Here is a 15,721-nt window from a genome sequence, read left to right on the forward strand (position 1 = left end):
GCTGGGTACCCCCCCCCCCCTTCACTCCTGTCTGGGTCTCAGCCCCGCACAGGACCTTTGGCTCTGAGCTCTGGCATCTTCATCTTCTTTTTGCGGTTGAGAACCCTCTAGTTGTTCTCAACAGTAAGTTAGGAATTCCAGTTTTTGTCATCCCTCAGTGCTGATTAAGCCTATGTGATCTTATTTGTCTTTAACCCCCCCATATATTGGGTGTCTCCTTCCCACCTTGGCTTCTACCCGTTCTACCACATGTCACCATGGCAGTATGTGTTCCCCCTTTATCTGATGTGAGGGCAGAACGTACCCTCACGGAAGTCAACCAGGAGCTTCGGTTGCAGCTGGCAAAGTGCAAGCAGGACTTCAGAGACCTCACAGAGAAATTCCTCGTATCCGAAGCTACTGCTTACTCCCTGGCCAACCAGCTGCAGAAATACAGTAAGTCCTCGGGGTCATGGTCACCAAAGCAATGAATGATCACGGCCTTCCCTCTAAGAAAGTATAAGTCTCCAGGATTGGTCTCCTTTTCCCTTTGTCATTTTGAATTCCATTCTGACCACAATCCAGGAAAGGTAGGAGTGGCTCTTTTGCCTTCAGTTCCCTGAGGCTGGGAAAACTGAGGCACAAGGAGTGGAGGCACTTTTCCAAGTTTGCAGTGATGTCTAGGGTGAGATTGGAGTGAAAATACCAGACAGTGATTCCTGGTGCAGGCACAGGAGTGCCTGTGTGTCTCAGAAGCAAACTAAGCTGTGTTGACTGGAATCTTTTCTGTTCCGTATCTGACCCTGCATGCCTCTTGGCTAAACCCCTGCAACTAATGATCTCCATCCGTTCAAGGTTCCCTGATGCTCCACTGGCAACGCCCTGGGCTAGGTACACTGGGGTAAGGTGTGGTTAGACATTGTGAGAAGAGGGGGGATATGATTTAAAGGAGATTAAGGATGAGTCGGCTTCTCATTGAAACCATGGTCTGTGTGATGCCGTCAAGACAGAGACTCCCTGGTGAGAAGGAAGCCATGCTTTCTGAGTGTACAAGTTCTCCTTCTGAGTCCAAGAAAGCCATGTGACCCTCTGGCAAGAATGAAGGTGTTTCTGGTGAAATCAGACAATCTGTACTTTCCCCTCTGTCCCCACTTGAGCTGGTGCAACTTTGGTGATGCAGGTTGACCAGGAGTCCGGGGGACCCTGAGTGTGTGCTATAAGCTGTGACCAACATGAGGATGATGGTAAGTGGGGGGAGATCACCAGCCACAGTAAAAACCCAGGCAGAGTGTGAGGAGGCCCTCTGCACCCACAGTCAGCCTGGCAATGGGAATCATTTTTGCCTGTTCAGTAAGAGGGGCCTGGAGTAAGGAAAAGAAGTCATGTCCAGGGTACATGCACAACAAGGGGATGAGAGGAATCTTGACAACTTGTGTCTGTGTCACTTTACTACAATCATTTTCAATGAAGCAATGAGGGAGTTAATGAAAAATGATTGACACAGAGACAAGAAAGAAGGAAAGCCTACTATTTAAGAAAGTGAAATGATGAGCTTTGGGCAAAGGACAAACTCAGTATTATTTATACCGCTCCTTATGATAGTCACAAAATTCTAAGAAAGAAATTGTGAGGCTGGTGAAGAAGAGATGTCTCACCAGGACCCTGGTGTGGAGGTCACCACAGCACAGTGTGAAAGACATGGACTCTGGGCCAGGTTTCCTGGGCTCACATCCCTGTTGGGAACCTTTCTGTGTCTCTGGTTCCTCCTCTGTGTGTGTGGTGTTGTAATAGTAACTAGGGTTTTCGTTGTAGTGCATACTGAGTAAATCTGACAAAGCCCTGACAATAGTGCCTACTCAGTGTAAATACACGTAGTTCATAGTTCTACTGTTCCTAATAACACAGACTTTCTCAGTGTTTGGGCATATCTCTTTCACGTCCTTATGATTTCATGTATTCTATTTCACACAAGTATGTCCAGGTGAGTTTTACACCTTGAGACACGTGTTCATTATTGAAATCCCAGCAGAAGGGAACCATCAGTCCTATAGTCCTAGGAGCCTTCCCAACCACACAGGGATCACCAGCCCAGGCCCCTGCTCAGTGTCTCACCTCAGAGGCTGCAGGTCTTGGTTCAGTGGCCCAGGATTCAGGGTCATTCTCAGGGGATGTGAATTCTGACTTTGTCAAATGGCAGTTCATCTTGTCTAGTTACTTTCTGTGTCTTGGAGCTTCTCTTTCTTCAGCTCTAAAATGGGGAGTCACCTCGGTTCAGATGCTAAGGAATCAGATGTGGCAATCTCTCCATAGAGACTGGAAAAAGAGTTACCTCCACCACTAAGGTGGTCTGTCCTCCTCCCTTGAAGACAGTGACCACAGCAGCAAGGCCAGCTTTCCCTGAGGCTGTGTCTCTCTTTCCTCAGAGTGTGGAGCATATAACGACATTGTTGAATCCGTGCTGGGGGAGAAGCTGCCATTTGAGGTGCCGAGGCCGGCAGAGAAGCCAACACTTGATGAAAGGCTGAGGTAAGGAGGGCAGGAATGTTCATGGCAGGCACAGGGCACAGTCTTATCAAATAGGTGGAGAATACCAGTTGGTGAATTATGGACTCCAGTTGTTATTCAGGAAGGAATTTACTTTGCTTTTCAATCAACTATTGCCTTGAATCTCATCATGAAATTCACTACATTCAAGTGAACCAGTGGCACTTGGCTCATTCACAATGTTGTGCCATCGGTACCCTATTTGCCTTTAAACCACACCCCCCTCCTGCCTGACTCCATCCTGGAATGCTTTCTTCACCCTGTCATGCTTCTGTTCTTTCCAACTCACCCCGGATATACTTGTCCACACTCTATATCTGGCTGTGTGTCATTCACTGGACAGTACTTTGTGTTGCCAGATTAAAAATACAGAAACTACTTTGTGTATTTTTTAATGCAAATGGGCATGGCCGAGTGAGGAACTGGAGAGACATCGTCATGATGCAGATTTAGGAAGACATTGATGCATGCATGTGCACTCAGTAGTGACTCTTTATGACCCATGGACTGTAGCCCACCAGGCTCCTCTGTCCATGAAGTTTCCAGGCAAGAATATTGGAGTGGATTGCCATTTCCTTCTCCAGGGAATGTTCCTGACTTAGGGACCAAAGCTGCACCTCTTGTGTTTCCTGAATTGTCAGTCAGGTTCTTTAGCAGCTGAGCCACCAGGGAAGACAGTAGGATATCTTTACAGAAGGACAAGATGAATGGAATGTCACGGAATCTTACAGGAGTACTTTCTGATAGAGAAGAAACCTTTGTTTACCTTCTTTCTCTTTGACATAGGCCAGTCATCAGATATGGAGTAGGAAATGGCAACCCACTCCAGTATTCTTGCCAGGATAATGCAATGGGCAGAGGAGACTGGTACACTATAGGGGTCGCAAGAGTCGGACACGACTGAGTGCCTGAGCCAGTCATCAGATATGTGCCAGAATTCGGTTTAAAGGTCTCCTTGGGGTTGTTCTCACAGAAATCCCTAAGTGTCTTTCATCTAACTTTTTGCCTTTTACAACTGTGTCTTCTGTTCCACCTAGGACTTGTGAGATCCTAATTCGAAGTCAGGCACGAGAGCTGACCCAGTTACGGCAGACACTACAGGATGGGAAAGATGACTCCGTCCTGCTCAGGCAGCACCTCAAGGACCTCCTCACCCACAATGACCTGGACAAGCACCAGGGGCAGGGCTTCCGAGAGAGCCTGTCTGAGGGATACCGCCTGGCAGAGCGCCTTGCCTGCAAGCTCAGCCCAGGTGAGGGGGCCACAGACCCTGAGAGCACTGATCCTTTCCTAGGTCCCCAGTTGGTGAGATGAACAGCTCCAGTACGAATGTTGATCAGCTTTCCTGGTTCGTGTCCTCTTTGGGGCTTTGTAGGAGCAGGATTGTCTAAGTAAGAGGACAATGGAGAAATGCACAGGGTGGAGGTCATTATATCCCACTTGTCGGCTTCCTCCCTGATGGACCATGGCCACTGAGGCAGGAGGAAACATCCAGCCAGCATTAAAGCACAAAAAGATGGAGGTGACAGGAGACAGCTTGTTAGAGTGAATAGAGCCCTAGAGGAAGCTTGGAAGTTCCCAGGTTCCAGGCTGAGTGCTGTGTTTATCAATATGTGAGAACGATTGCTTTTCCTTATGTTAGTAACTCTTCTCATCTGTAAACTGGGTGAAATAATCTATTGCTAGTAGCTATAGTGATGAAATTTGGGAATATTTACAAATACACTGCAGAAAAAAGAAAGCCCTTCACTTTGTGGTGTTGGATAAGGTACGTGATGGAGTTGGTCTTGGTGTTGGGCAGATGGAGCACTTTCCATAGAGAGGCTTTCCCAGATAATACACAAAAGCCACCTTGAAGAGCCAGGATGTTCCCAGATGGAGGGCTGTGGGACATGGTTGTTCTCCTTAGAGAAAGGAGGGCATCTTGTGAGACCTGAGAAGGTCTATAGACGCCGTGTCTTTGGCAGAATTTGTGTCAGGATGGATGATACATTTGTAGAAGTGGAGATGGAAGGTGGACAATGTGAGGTGATATCAGGAAGAAAAGACCATTTAAATGATTGCCCAATTTCAAGCAGAAGGTGTCCTGAGGATGATCTACCAGTTTAGAAACACACTGCCTGTTGGATCAGAAGTCCATGCTTGGGCAGTTGTTTAAAGACAATGCATTAAAACTTCCATACAGTACTAATTCGTACATAGATATTTATGACTCTGTGACCATATGAGTCCCTGTGTTTGTGATGGGGGAAGTGACTAGAAGCTGACTGGATATTTCTGATTTTGTTTGCAGAAATTTGTGAAGACGAAGAGGCTGAACAAGCACAAGAAACACTAACCCCCAGGTAACAATTAACTATCAGTCCAGTTCAGCCACTCAGTCATGTCCGACTCTTTGTGATCTCATGGACTGAGCACACCAGGCCTCCCTGTCCATCACCAACTCCTCGAGTTTACTCAAATTCATGTCCACTGAGTTGGTGATACCATCCAACCCTCTCACCCTCTGTCATCCCCTTCTCTTTCTGCCTTCAATCTTTCCCAGCATCAAGGTCTATTCAAATGAGTCAGATCTTTGCATCATGTGGCCAAAATATTGGCGTTTCAGCTTCAAAATCAGTCCTCCCAATGAATATTCAGGACTGATTTCCTTTGGGATGGACTGGTTGGATCTCCTTGCCGGCCAAGGGACTCTCAAGCGTCTTCTGCACCACCACCGTTCAACAGCATCAATTCTTCGGCACTCAGCTCTCTTTATAATCCAACTCTCACATCCATACATGACTACTGGAAAAACCATAGCCTCGAGTAGATGGACCTTTGTTGGCAAAGTCATGTCTCTGCTTTTTAATATGCTATCTAGGTTGGTCATAACTTTTCTTCCAAGGAGTAAGCGCCTTTTAATTTCATGGCTGCAGTCACCATCTGCACTGATTTTAGAGCCCCAAATCTAAGTCTGCCCCTGGTGCCACTGTCTCCCCATCTATTTGCCATGAAGTGATGGGACCATACGCCTTCGTCTTAGCTTTCTGAATGTTGAGTTTTAGCCAACTTACTCACTCTCCTCTTTCACTTTCATCAAGAGGCACTTCAGTTCTTCTTCACTTTCTGCCATAAGGGTGGTGTCTTCTGCATATCTGAGGTTATTGATATTTCTCCTGGCAATCTTCATTCCAGCTTGTGCTTCAACCAGCCCAGCATTTCTCATGACGTACTCTGCATATAAGTTAAATAAGCAGGGTGACAATATACAGCCTTGATGTACTCCTTTTCCTGTTTGGAACCAGTCCGTTGTTCCATGTCCAGTTCTAACTGTTGCTTCCTGACCTGCATACAGATTTCTGAAGAGGCCTGTCAGGTGGTCTGGTATTCCCATCTCTTTCAAAATTTTCCACAGTTTGTGGTGAGGCACACAGTCAAAGACTTTGGCATAGTTAATAAAGCATAGGTAGATATTTTCCTGGCACTCTCTGCTTTTTCGATGATCCAACAAACTTTGGCAATTTGGTTTCTGGTTCCTCTGCCTTTTCTAAAACCAGCTTGAACATCTAGAAGTTCACGGTTCATGTATTCTTGCAGCCTGACTACGAGAATTTTGAGCATTACTTTACTAGCGTGTGAGATGAGTGCGATTGTGCAGTAGTTTGAGCATTCTTTGGCATTGCCTTTCTTTGGGATTGGAATCAGACCTGACCTTTTCCGGTCCTGTGGCCACTGCTGAGTTTTCCAAATTTGCTGGCCTATTGAGTGCAGCACTTTGACAGCATTATCTTTTAGAATTTGAAATAGCTCACCTGGAATTCCATCACCTCCACCAGCTTTGTTTGTAGTGATGCTTCCTGAGGCCCACTTGACGTCACATTCCAGGATGTCTGGCTCTAGGTGAGTGATCACACCATCTTGGTTATCTGGATCATGAAAATTTTTTTGTATAATTCTTCCGTGTATTATTGCCACCTCTTCTTAATATCTTCTGCTCTGTGAGGTCAATACAATTTCTGCCCTTTATTGAGCCCATCTTTGCATGAAAGATTCCCTTGCTACCTCTCATTTTCTTGAAGAGATCTCTGGCCTTTGCCATTCTATTGTTTTCCTCTCTTTCTTTGCACTGTTCATTGAGAAAAGTGTTCTTATCACCCCTTGCTATTCTCGGGAACTCTGCATTCAAATGGGAATATCTTTCCTGTTCTCTTTTGCTTTTTGATTCTCTTCTTTTCACAGCTATTTGTAATGCCTCCTCAGACAGCCATTTGGGTTTTTTACATTTCTTTTTCTTGGGGATGGTCTTGATCCCTGTCTCCTGTACAATGTCACAAACCTCTGTCCATAGTTCATCAGGCACTCTATCAGATCTAGTCCCTTAAACCTCTTTCTCACCTCCACTGTATAATCATAAGGGAGTTGATTTAGGTCATAGCTGAATGGTCTAATGGTTTTCCCTACTTGCTTCAATTTAAGTCTGAATTTGGCAATAAGGAGTTCATGATCTGAGCCACAGTCAGCTCCCGATCTTCTTTTTGCTGACTCGATAGAACTTCTCCACCTTTGGCTACAAAGAATATCAGTTCAGTTCAGTTCAGTTGCTCAGTAGTGTCCGACTCTTTGGGACCCCATGAACCGCAGCACGCCAGGCTTCCCTGTCCATCACCAACTCCCAGAGTCTGATTTTGGTGTTGCCCATCTGGTGATGTCCATGTGTAGAGTGTTCTCTTGCGTTGTTGGAAGAGGGTGTTGCTATAACCAGTGTGTTCCCTTGGCAAAACTCGATTAGCCTTTGCCCTGCTTCATTCTGTACTCCAAGGCTAAATTTGCCTGTTAACTGCACGTGTTTCTTGACTTCCTACTTTTGCATTCCCGTCCCCTGTAATGGAAAGAACATCTTTTATGGGTATTAGTTCTAGAAGGTCTTGTAGGTCTTCATAGAACCTTTCAATTTCAGCTTCTTCAGCATTACTGGTCGGGGCATAGACTTGGATAACAGTGATATTTAATGATTTGCCTCGGATAGGAACAGAGATCATTCTGTCGTTTTTGAGATTGCATCCAAGTACTAGCTTTTGGACTCTTTTGTTAACTATGATGGCTACTCCACTTCTTCTAAGGGATTCGTGCCCACAGTAGTACATATAATAGTCATCTGAGTTAAATTCACCCATTCTAGTCCATTTTAGGACGCTGATTCCTAAAATGTTGGCATTCACTCTTGGCATCTCCTGTTTGACCACTTCCAATTTGCCTTGAAACACGGACCTAACATTCCAGGTTCCTATGCAATATTCTTCTTACAGCATCAGACCTTGCTTCCCATCACCAGTCACATCCACAACTGGGTGTTGTTTTTGCATTGACTCCATCTCTTCATTCTTTCGGAACTTATTTCTCCACTGATCTCCAGGAGCATATAGGGCACCTACCCACCTGGGGAATTCATCTTCCAGTGTCCTATCTTTTTGCCTTTTCATAGTGTTCATGGGGTTCTCAAGGCAAAAATACTGAAGTGGTTTACCATTCCCTTCTCCAGTGGAGCACATTTTGTCAGAACCCTCCACCCTGACCCTACACGGCATGGCTCATAGTTTCATTGAGTTAGACAAGACTGTAGTCCATGTGGTTAGATTGGTTAGTTTTCTGTGATTGTGGTTTTCAGTCTTTCTATCAGGAGCTGGTAACGTGTAGGGAAAATGTGGACAGGGTCACAAAAGAACAATAAGTACCTCAAGAGAGTCACATGCCAGATGTAAGTATAAGCACAACTGCAGCTGGGATTCATTTACTTCGCTCCACCCACATGGAAATGTCCCTGTAACTTGGTTGTCTGCTGTCTCTGTGCTACGTGTATGTATGACCCAAGGTGAATGCAGCACCCTTAGGATTTCCTTTCCACACAGAGAGTATCTGTTCTCTTCTAAAGGAAGGCCAAGTGAGATAAATATCTATTTCTACACAGGTGTTTTAGAGCCTTGCAAGGAAGGTAACTAGCAACAGAATTAGTAGAGAAGCAATTAGAAAAATGAAACCGCAGGACAACTGTGCAAAACAAAATTGGTTTTCCTTGACAATAGTAAGTGAAAGCGGCCTTGCAGGCCTTTGTGTTCCTAAAGAGAAGGTAGAACATCTCCGAGAGTCTATCAGGCTTTAATATCTGTATTCGGTTCACTGTGCATGCTCAGTTGCTCAGTTGTCTCTGAATGTTTGTGACCCCACGGCCTGGAGCATGCCAGGCTCCTCTGTCCATTGCTTTTTCCCATGGAGAAGACTGGAGTGGGTTGCCATTTCCTTCTCCAAGGGATATTCCTGGCCCAGGGTTCGAAGCCGCATCTCTGCATTGGCAGGCCTCTTTACCACTGAGCCACCGGGGAAGCCCTTATTCACTTGACTGCTGCTGCTGCTGCTAAGTCGCTTCAGTCGTGCCCGACTCTGTGCGACCCCATAGACGGCAGGCCACCAGGCTCCGCCGTTCCTGGGATTCTCCAGGCAAGAACACTGGAGTGGGTTGCCATTTCCTTCTCCAGTGCATGAAAGGGAAAAGTGAAAGTGAAGTCGCTCAGTCGTGTCCGACTCTTAGCGACCCCATAGACTGTAGCCAACCAGGCCCCTCCGTCCATGAGATTTTCCAGGCAAGGGTACTGGAGTGGGGTGCCATTGCCTTCTCCGATTCACTTGACTACTTCACCTTATATTCAACATGGATTAGGACCCGGGGGAAGCACTTGGTGCGAAGTTCGTTTGTGCTTCCTGTTCCTGAAAGTCCCATCCTGGGATGGTTGAATCTCCTTCCTCATCAGAGGTTTGTGGCCGGAATGTAGGGTACCTGCTTGTCTCCCTCTGCCATCCCCAGACTGACACACTCCACTTCATATGAGAGAGGACAGCTCCTTCTGTCTGTAAGGGGCCTGCTCTTTTACTCTCTGTGACCACTCCCCATGCCTCCTGTCAAAAGCAGCCAGAATGGCTTGGGGTCAGATCTTCTCCATTTAATTTTCTCTCATTCCTTTCCCATCTGGCACAGCATGGAGCTGCAGGAGGCTGAAAAGAAGGAAGTGCCTGAAGAATCCAAGGATGAATGTGCCTTGATGCCTTCAATTTTCCAAGGAAGTTCTGACAGCCCCCAGCCTCGCAGTGATGATACATTGAAATTTAATGAACTGGAAGTAGACCTTGGTCCAGATGGAGCCGCTGGTTGCTCTCATGCTAAAGAAGATGAAATTCCAAGCAATATCTCAGGTAGCCCCCATATTATTTCTCCTCACAAGCCGAGTAGACCAAGGAAGGTCATCTCTAAGGACAGGTTGTATAGACACATCTTAGCTGAAACCAGGGAAACGGGACTATTATGGAACACAGACATCAGGTGGGTCAGGGAGCTCGCATTCATTTTTTGGCTCCGGGCTTGTCTCTGTCACCCTGACCCCAGTATCAGGCATTTGACACAAAGCGCTTGTGACAACTCTCAACCACCTCAGCTGGAAATCCACAGGAGGTGTCTGTCAGAACTCGTTTGGAGCCAGTGTGTTGTTCCCCGCAATGAGTTAAATTTTTGTCAATGTTCGTGGCCTCTCCAGAAGTGATGACAGACTTGCCTCTTTATAAGGAGAGGTGATTTCCATCATGTGTTTTACTGCGCTCAGCCCCAGTCTCCCTTTTCTCGATGTTGGCAGGTCTTAGCTAAGATGGTATCTGACACCAAGACAGACACAACTGTCCCATTGCCTTGCTTGGATGTTTCCATGAAGTAAGGCTGGGCTCTGGCAGTTCCTCCAGCTTCAAATGGTCATGGTTTCTGTGTAGCACCAAAGATTCTTTTTGATTTGAAGGTTAATAGATTTCACTGGGCTTCCCTGGTGGCTCAGATGGTAAAGAATCTGCCCGCAATGCAGGAGACCCAGGTTCAATCCCTGTATCATGAAGATCCTCTGGACAAGAGAATGGCACCCACTCTAGTATTCTTGGGTGGAGAATTCAATGGACAGAGAGGAGCCTGGTGGGCTATAGTCCATGCGGTCACAAAGAGACCGCCACCATTGAGCGGCTAACGCTTTCACAATTCACCCATCACTCTAGTCTCAAGCATAAATTCCTCTGAACCATCAACAACCACATAGTCTGATGGGACCAAGCAGCACTATAGAAATAATTCTAGAAAATAACTCAGCTCATTTTCTAGCATCTCTGTGGAAAATACATTTTTAAGAGCTTCTACAGACTCAGAACAAAGGCTGTTGGGAGAGATACCAGATCAAGCAGCAAATTTCCTCGATGGGTCTGGAAGCAGTCCAGTCTAATTCTCATACGACTTAAGTGTCCTAGAATATCTTTGCTAAAGAATTATGTTCTTGCAATTAGAATATTAAGGTCCCTGTTGTATATGTGTTTCCTGAGTAGATATGTGTGAGATCTGATTTGCTTCTCATGACCTGCTGTCTCTGAATTTCCTACTAGACAATGAAAACGATCACAAGCAAGTGAGTGGACAAGAGCTCTCATTTCCCAGGTAATTTGAAAATCTGTGGGCTGTGAATGTCAGTGGTGACAGCAGGAGACCTCAGATCCAGAGAAAAATAGAAAGTACTCTATGTAACTCTCTCATCTATTCATGCAGCAGCAAGTGTCTCTTTAGTAGTGTTGTCTATTTATGTTTCACAAGTTTGTGCGTTTCAGTTTTTCAATCCTTCAAGTTTAGTAATGTACAGTGAGTTGTCCCAGGTGAAATAACTAAACCTGGGAGTTCCTGTATTCATGTGTTTTCTCCTGAGTGGTTAAAGTAGGGTGAGAGCCTATGGGTCTTACACTGGTTTGGCATCAGCATGTTGGTAAATATTTGATTTCAAGGGAGGAAAATCGAACGATATTCATATTACAACAAAATATTGAAAAAAATAGTTCTTGAAGGCAGAATATCTAGTCTATACCTCCTTTTTCTCCAACTCTGAAAAACTGATCTTGAAGCTATATTTGTGCCAAGAAATATTTTAAAATTGAATGGAATAGAGTCCAAACTCAAACACATCTTTAACTTCTTAAAAGCTGTGTTCACTTGGACACAGGATATCCAGATCAATACAATCTGTGCAGAAAAGTCTGAACCACTGTCCCTGCCTTCTGTGTGTGCTGGGGGTGGTGACGTTAGCATGTAGGGAAAATTCCATCTCCTCCTTCAACCGCTGGTTGTGTGCCCAGTGCCCAGAGAACCTGCTGTCTCTCTCCTACCCCATGGCACCCACACTCCACTCCACATCAGGAGGAGTTACTTCCCTCCTTAAGGGGACTGCCCTTTTGCTTTCTGTGAGCAAACTCAATGCCTGTCATGAAAACCAGCCAGATAGCTTGGGGTCGAATCCTCTTAATTTTCTGTCATCCCTTCTCCACCTGACACAGCGTGAACTTGCTGGATGTTGAAAAGAAGGTGGTGTTCCAGCAATCCCAAGATGAATGTGTTTCAGTACCTTCCACTCTCCAGGAAGGTTCTGCCTGCAACCAGCCTTCCAGTGATGGAAAATTTGCATTTGATGAAGAGAATGTGGAGTCTGCCATGGATGGAGCCTGTGGTTGCTCTCATGCTGAAGAGGATGAAATTTCGACTGGTCTCCCAGGTAGTCTTCGATATATCTGTTAGTCTACTCTGGGAGAATGATCCCGTTTGATAGACCCTATGCTTCCATACTGAAGCCTGATTTGAACCAGACTCTATAGTTGCATTTAAAATGAGACATTCTATGAATGAACTTTTCTAAGTTCCCTGTCATGGTTGTCCCTGGGGTAAACCACTCTACCCAAGGTGGTCCAGCCAGACTCACATGAACCTTAGCAATTGTGGCACAGGAGGTACAAAGGCTTCCTAATTTTGAATGAACCTCTTATCTCACAGGAAATGCTTTAATTGTCATTTCTGGGTAATGTCCCTGCGTTCCTACACCTGTCCAAGGCTTTTTGCAGTCTTGTTTATTTCTTTGGAGATGTCACGACTTTCGTTCACGTCTGTCAACCCATAGCCTCTCTCTTTTCCTTGGACTTATCTTGTTCGAAGTTTCTGATAGCAGAAGGTAATGCGCACTGTCATTTTTTGGTATGTTTCTCTGAGGTAACGGAAAAGGCAATGGGAACCCACTCCAGTACTCTTGCCTGGAAAATCCCATGGATGGAGTAGCCTGGTAGGCTCCATGGGGTCGCGAAGTCCATGGGGACACGACTGTGCGACTTCACTTTCACTTTTCACTTTCATGCATTGAGAAGGAAATGGCAACCCCCTCCAGTGTCTTGCCTGGAGAATCCCAGCGACGGGGGATCCTGGTGGTCTGCCGTCTATGAGGTCGCACAGACGGACACGACTGAAGCGACTTAGCAGCAGCAGCAGCAGCTCTGAGGGAAGACAGGGCCCTGGAACTTCCCAACCTGATGAATGGCCTCTGTTTGCAGCTTTGAGATTCATTTGACTTGATGGTGTGTGGATTCCACTCCCATTTAATCTCAGTGTGAAATCACTTATCCCATTAATAAACAACATTTCAGATGAAAAAAGCCTGAGTATTATAGCAGGCTGAGGATATAATTAAGTTGTTCCCCAGGAACTGTGGGGAAAAGGATATATTTAGCTGTTTGCACAGACTCGGGATCAGGATACTCTGCCGATGACATATCATATCAAGGAAATTTGTCCAATGGCTCAAGAAGGAAACCCAGTGCCTTCTTCTGAGGCTCACTCTAGGGCCTCCTGGATTATTTCTGTCTCAATAGCCTGTTACCACATTCTGAAGATAGGCACAGGATTGGGCGTTTTGGAAAGGCATTTGCCTGACATAACTCTTCTGTTAATTTCTTTGCAGAAAACCAGAATGGTCACGATGACCTGAAAGGAGCAGCGGTTGTGGCCCCGAGGTAATTTTGAATATCTGTGGGCTCCTGTACAGTGATAACCTCTGCAGACCTCTGATCCGGGGAAAGACAGAAAGTGCTGAATATATTGTGTCGTCAGTTTTGCCCACCACTATTATTCTTTTTCATAATGTTCTCTGCTTTCACTGTGGTACTTATACTGTTTCCAATTTCTTATTTACTGGTCAAGTTTCAAACCCAAGTCAGTCGACCCAGGTGAACTAAGTCAGAGTGATTTTTTTGCACTCAATTTTTATATCAGGTGTGGTTTCTAGAGTGAGATACATATCTGCTATATGTTTGGTGTTAGCATGCTGGCATGTGTGTCATAGTAATGTCAATGCCATGTAAGTGGAAGTGTGAAAGCCACTACTCCGTGTCCCTGTATGTGAGGCGTGACTGTACCATCACAGAGAAATCTGTCTGTTCATCAGCCTGTTATTTGGTCAGACCACTGAGCACCTACTGCTTTTTCTCTCTTCTGCCCCTGTAAAACCACGCTGTGTCTCACACACAAAACAGAGTTTTCTCCCTGTCATGGATCAGACCCTTGGCTTCACCACTCAAACATTCCATCAAAACCAGATAGGACTGTACAGTTTCTGATAAGTCTTGGCTTAGTCTTTTGCCGTCCCTCCCCACCAGGTTCAACAGACAGCTGCCACAGATGATAGAGAATGGAGTCCCACAGGACTCTCTAGATGAACACTACCTGACTTACTCAGTTCTTCCTGACCTGTCAGACTCCTTCTGGCCTTATCGGAGCAATGCCATCTTCTCACCTGAGGACGTGGATGTGTCTTATGCTCGGGATGTAACCAGTGAGTATTTTCTTGTGATAGAACTCCACCTATATGCCCAGGTAGACTCTGTACGCTTCGTACTCCCCACCTCTGGGGTGCTGAGGTTTGTCATCCCTGTTGGAAGCGCTGTAGACAGTGATTTGGATGAGACTCTGTGGTAGACTTTTAAGTACAGACATCAGGTGGGTCAGGGAGCTCTCATTCATTTTTTGGCTCCGGGCTTGTCTCTGTCACCCTGACCCCAGTATCAGGCATTTGACACAAAGCGCTTGTGACAACTCTCAACCACCTCAGCTGGAAATCCACAGGAGGTGTCTGTCAGAACTCGTTTGGAGCCAGTGTGTTGTTCCCCGCAATGAGTTAAATTTTTGTCAATGTTCGTGGCCTCTCCAGAAGTGATGACAGACTTGCCTCTTTATAAGGAGAGGTGATTTCCATCATGTGTTTTACTGCGCTCAGCCCCAGTCTCCCTTTTCTCGATGTTGGCAGGTCTTAGCTAAGATGGTATCTGACACCAAGACAGACACAACTGTCCCATTGCCTTGCTTGGATGTTTCCATGAAGTAAGGCTGGGCTCTGGCAGTTCCTCCAGCTTCAAATGGTCATGGTTTCTGTGTAGCACCAAAGATTCTTTTTGATTTGAAGGTTAATAGATTTCACTGGGCTTCCCTGGTGGCTCAGATGGTAAAGAATCTGCCCGCAATGCAGGAGACCCAGGTTCAATCCCTGTATCATGAAGATCCTCTGGACAAGAGAATGGCACCCACTCTAGTATTCTTGGGTGGAGAATTCAATGGACAGAGAGGAGCCTGGTGGGCTATAGTCCATGCGGTCACAAAGAGACCGCCACTACTGAGCGGCTAACGCTTTCACAATTCACCCATCACTCTAGTCTCAAGTATAAATTCCTCTAAACCATCAACAACCACATAGTCTGATGGGACCAAGCAGCACTATAGAAATAATTCTAGAAAATAACTCAGCTCATTTTCTAGCATCTCTGTGGAAAATACATTTTTAAGTGCTTCTACAGACTCAGAACGAAGGCTGTTGGGAGAGATACCAGATCAATCAGCAAATTTCCTCGATGGGTCTGGAAGCAGTCCAGTCTAATTCTCATACGACTTAAGTGTCCTAGAATATCTTTGCTAAAGAATTATGTTCTTACAATTAGAATATTAAGGTCCCTGTTGTATATGTGTTTCCTGAGTAGATATGTGTGAGATCTGATTTGCTTCTCATGACCTGCTGTCTCTGAATTTCCTACTAGACAATGAAAACGATCACAAGCAAGTGAGTGGACAAGAGCTCTCATTTCCCAGGTAATTTGAAAATCTGTGGGCTGTGAATGTCAGTGGTGACAGCAGGAGACCTCAGATCCAGAGAAAAATAGAAAGTACTCTATATAACTCTTTCATCTATTCATGCAGCAGCAAGTATCTCTTTAGTAGTGTTGTCTATTTATGTTTCACAAGTTTGTGCGTTTCAGTTTTTCAATCCTTCAAGTTTAGTAATGTACAGTGAGT

At 45.5% G+C, this 15,721-nt stretch overlaps 2 protein-coding genes and 1 long non-coding RNA gene across 3 annotated transcripts in view; 2 read left to right on the top strand and 1 right to left on the bottom strand.

Moving 5' to 3' along the window:
* The window catches only part of LOC145504748 (NBPF family member NBPF19-like), a 363,203-nt gene that overhangs the window by 217,189 nt on the left and 130,293 nt on the right, over window positions 1-15,721 (top strand). Inside the window, exons 62-66 of the mRNA XM_081486054.1 lie at window positions 10,963-11,014; window positions 11,899-12,113; window positions 13,344-13,395; window positions 14,038-14,213; window positions 15,466-15,517. Coding sequence (XP_081342180.1) covers window positions 10,963-11,014; window positions 11,899-12,113; window positions 13,344-13,395; window positions 14,038-14,213; window positions 15,466-15,517 — 547 coding nt within the window. The remainder of the gene's footprint in view (window positions 1-10,962; window positions 11,015-11,898; window positions 12,114-13,343; window positions 13,396-14,037; window positions 14,214-15,465; window positions 15,518-15,721) is intronic.
* LOC145504765 (putative NBPF family member NBPF5) lies at window positions 24-5,012 on the top strand. The gene is made up of 4 exons (XM_081486084.1): window positions 24-435; window positions 2,403-2,505; window positions 3,561-3,775; window positions 4,817-5,012. The coding sequence occupies exons 1-4, from the start codon at window positions 258-260 to the stop codon at window positions 4,870-4,872; spliced, it is 552 nt and encodes a 183-aa protein (XP_081342210.1). The 5' UTR covers window positions 24-257; the 3' UTR covers window positions 4,873-5,012.
* Window positions 6,736-14,552, bottom strand: LOC145504794 (uncharacterized). The gene is made up of 2 exons (XR_014052491.1): window positions 13,142-14,552; window positions 6,736-8,905 (listed from the first exon to the last, which is right to left on the bottom strand). It is a non-coding gene; the product is annotated as an uncharacterized LOC145504794 (long non-coding RNA).

This window comes from Giraffa tippelskirchi, chromosome 5 (assembly GCF_054371585.1).
Source record: "Giraffa tippelskirchi isolate mGirTip1 chromosome 5, T2T-mGirTip1v1.2.pri, whole genome shotgun sequence".
Classification (NCBI taxonomy): domain Eukaryota; kingdom Metazoa; phylum Chordata; class Mammalia; order Artiodactyla; family Giraffidae; genus Giraffa; species Giraffa tippelskirchi.

What these genes read in the sequence shown, in the direction of transcription:
- LOC145504765 (XM_081486084.1), top strand. Translation starts at nt 258, where the DNA reads ATGGCAGTATGTGTTCCCCCTTTATCTGATGTGAGGGCAGAACGTACC. An exon ending in CAACCAGCTGCAGAAATACA is followed by an intron (nt 436 to 2,402) that starts GTAAGTCCTCGG and finishes CTCTTTCCTCAG; the next exon opens with AGTGTGGAGCATATAACGAC. An exon ending in TGCCTGCAAGCTCAGCCCAG is followed by an intron (nt 3,776 to 4,816) that starts GTGAGGGGGCCA and finishes TTTTGTTTGCAG; the next exon opens with AAATTTGTGAAGACGAAGAG.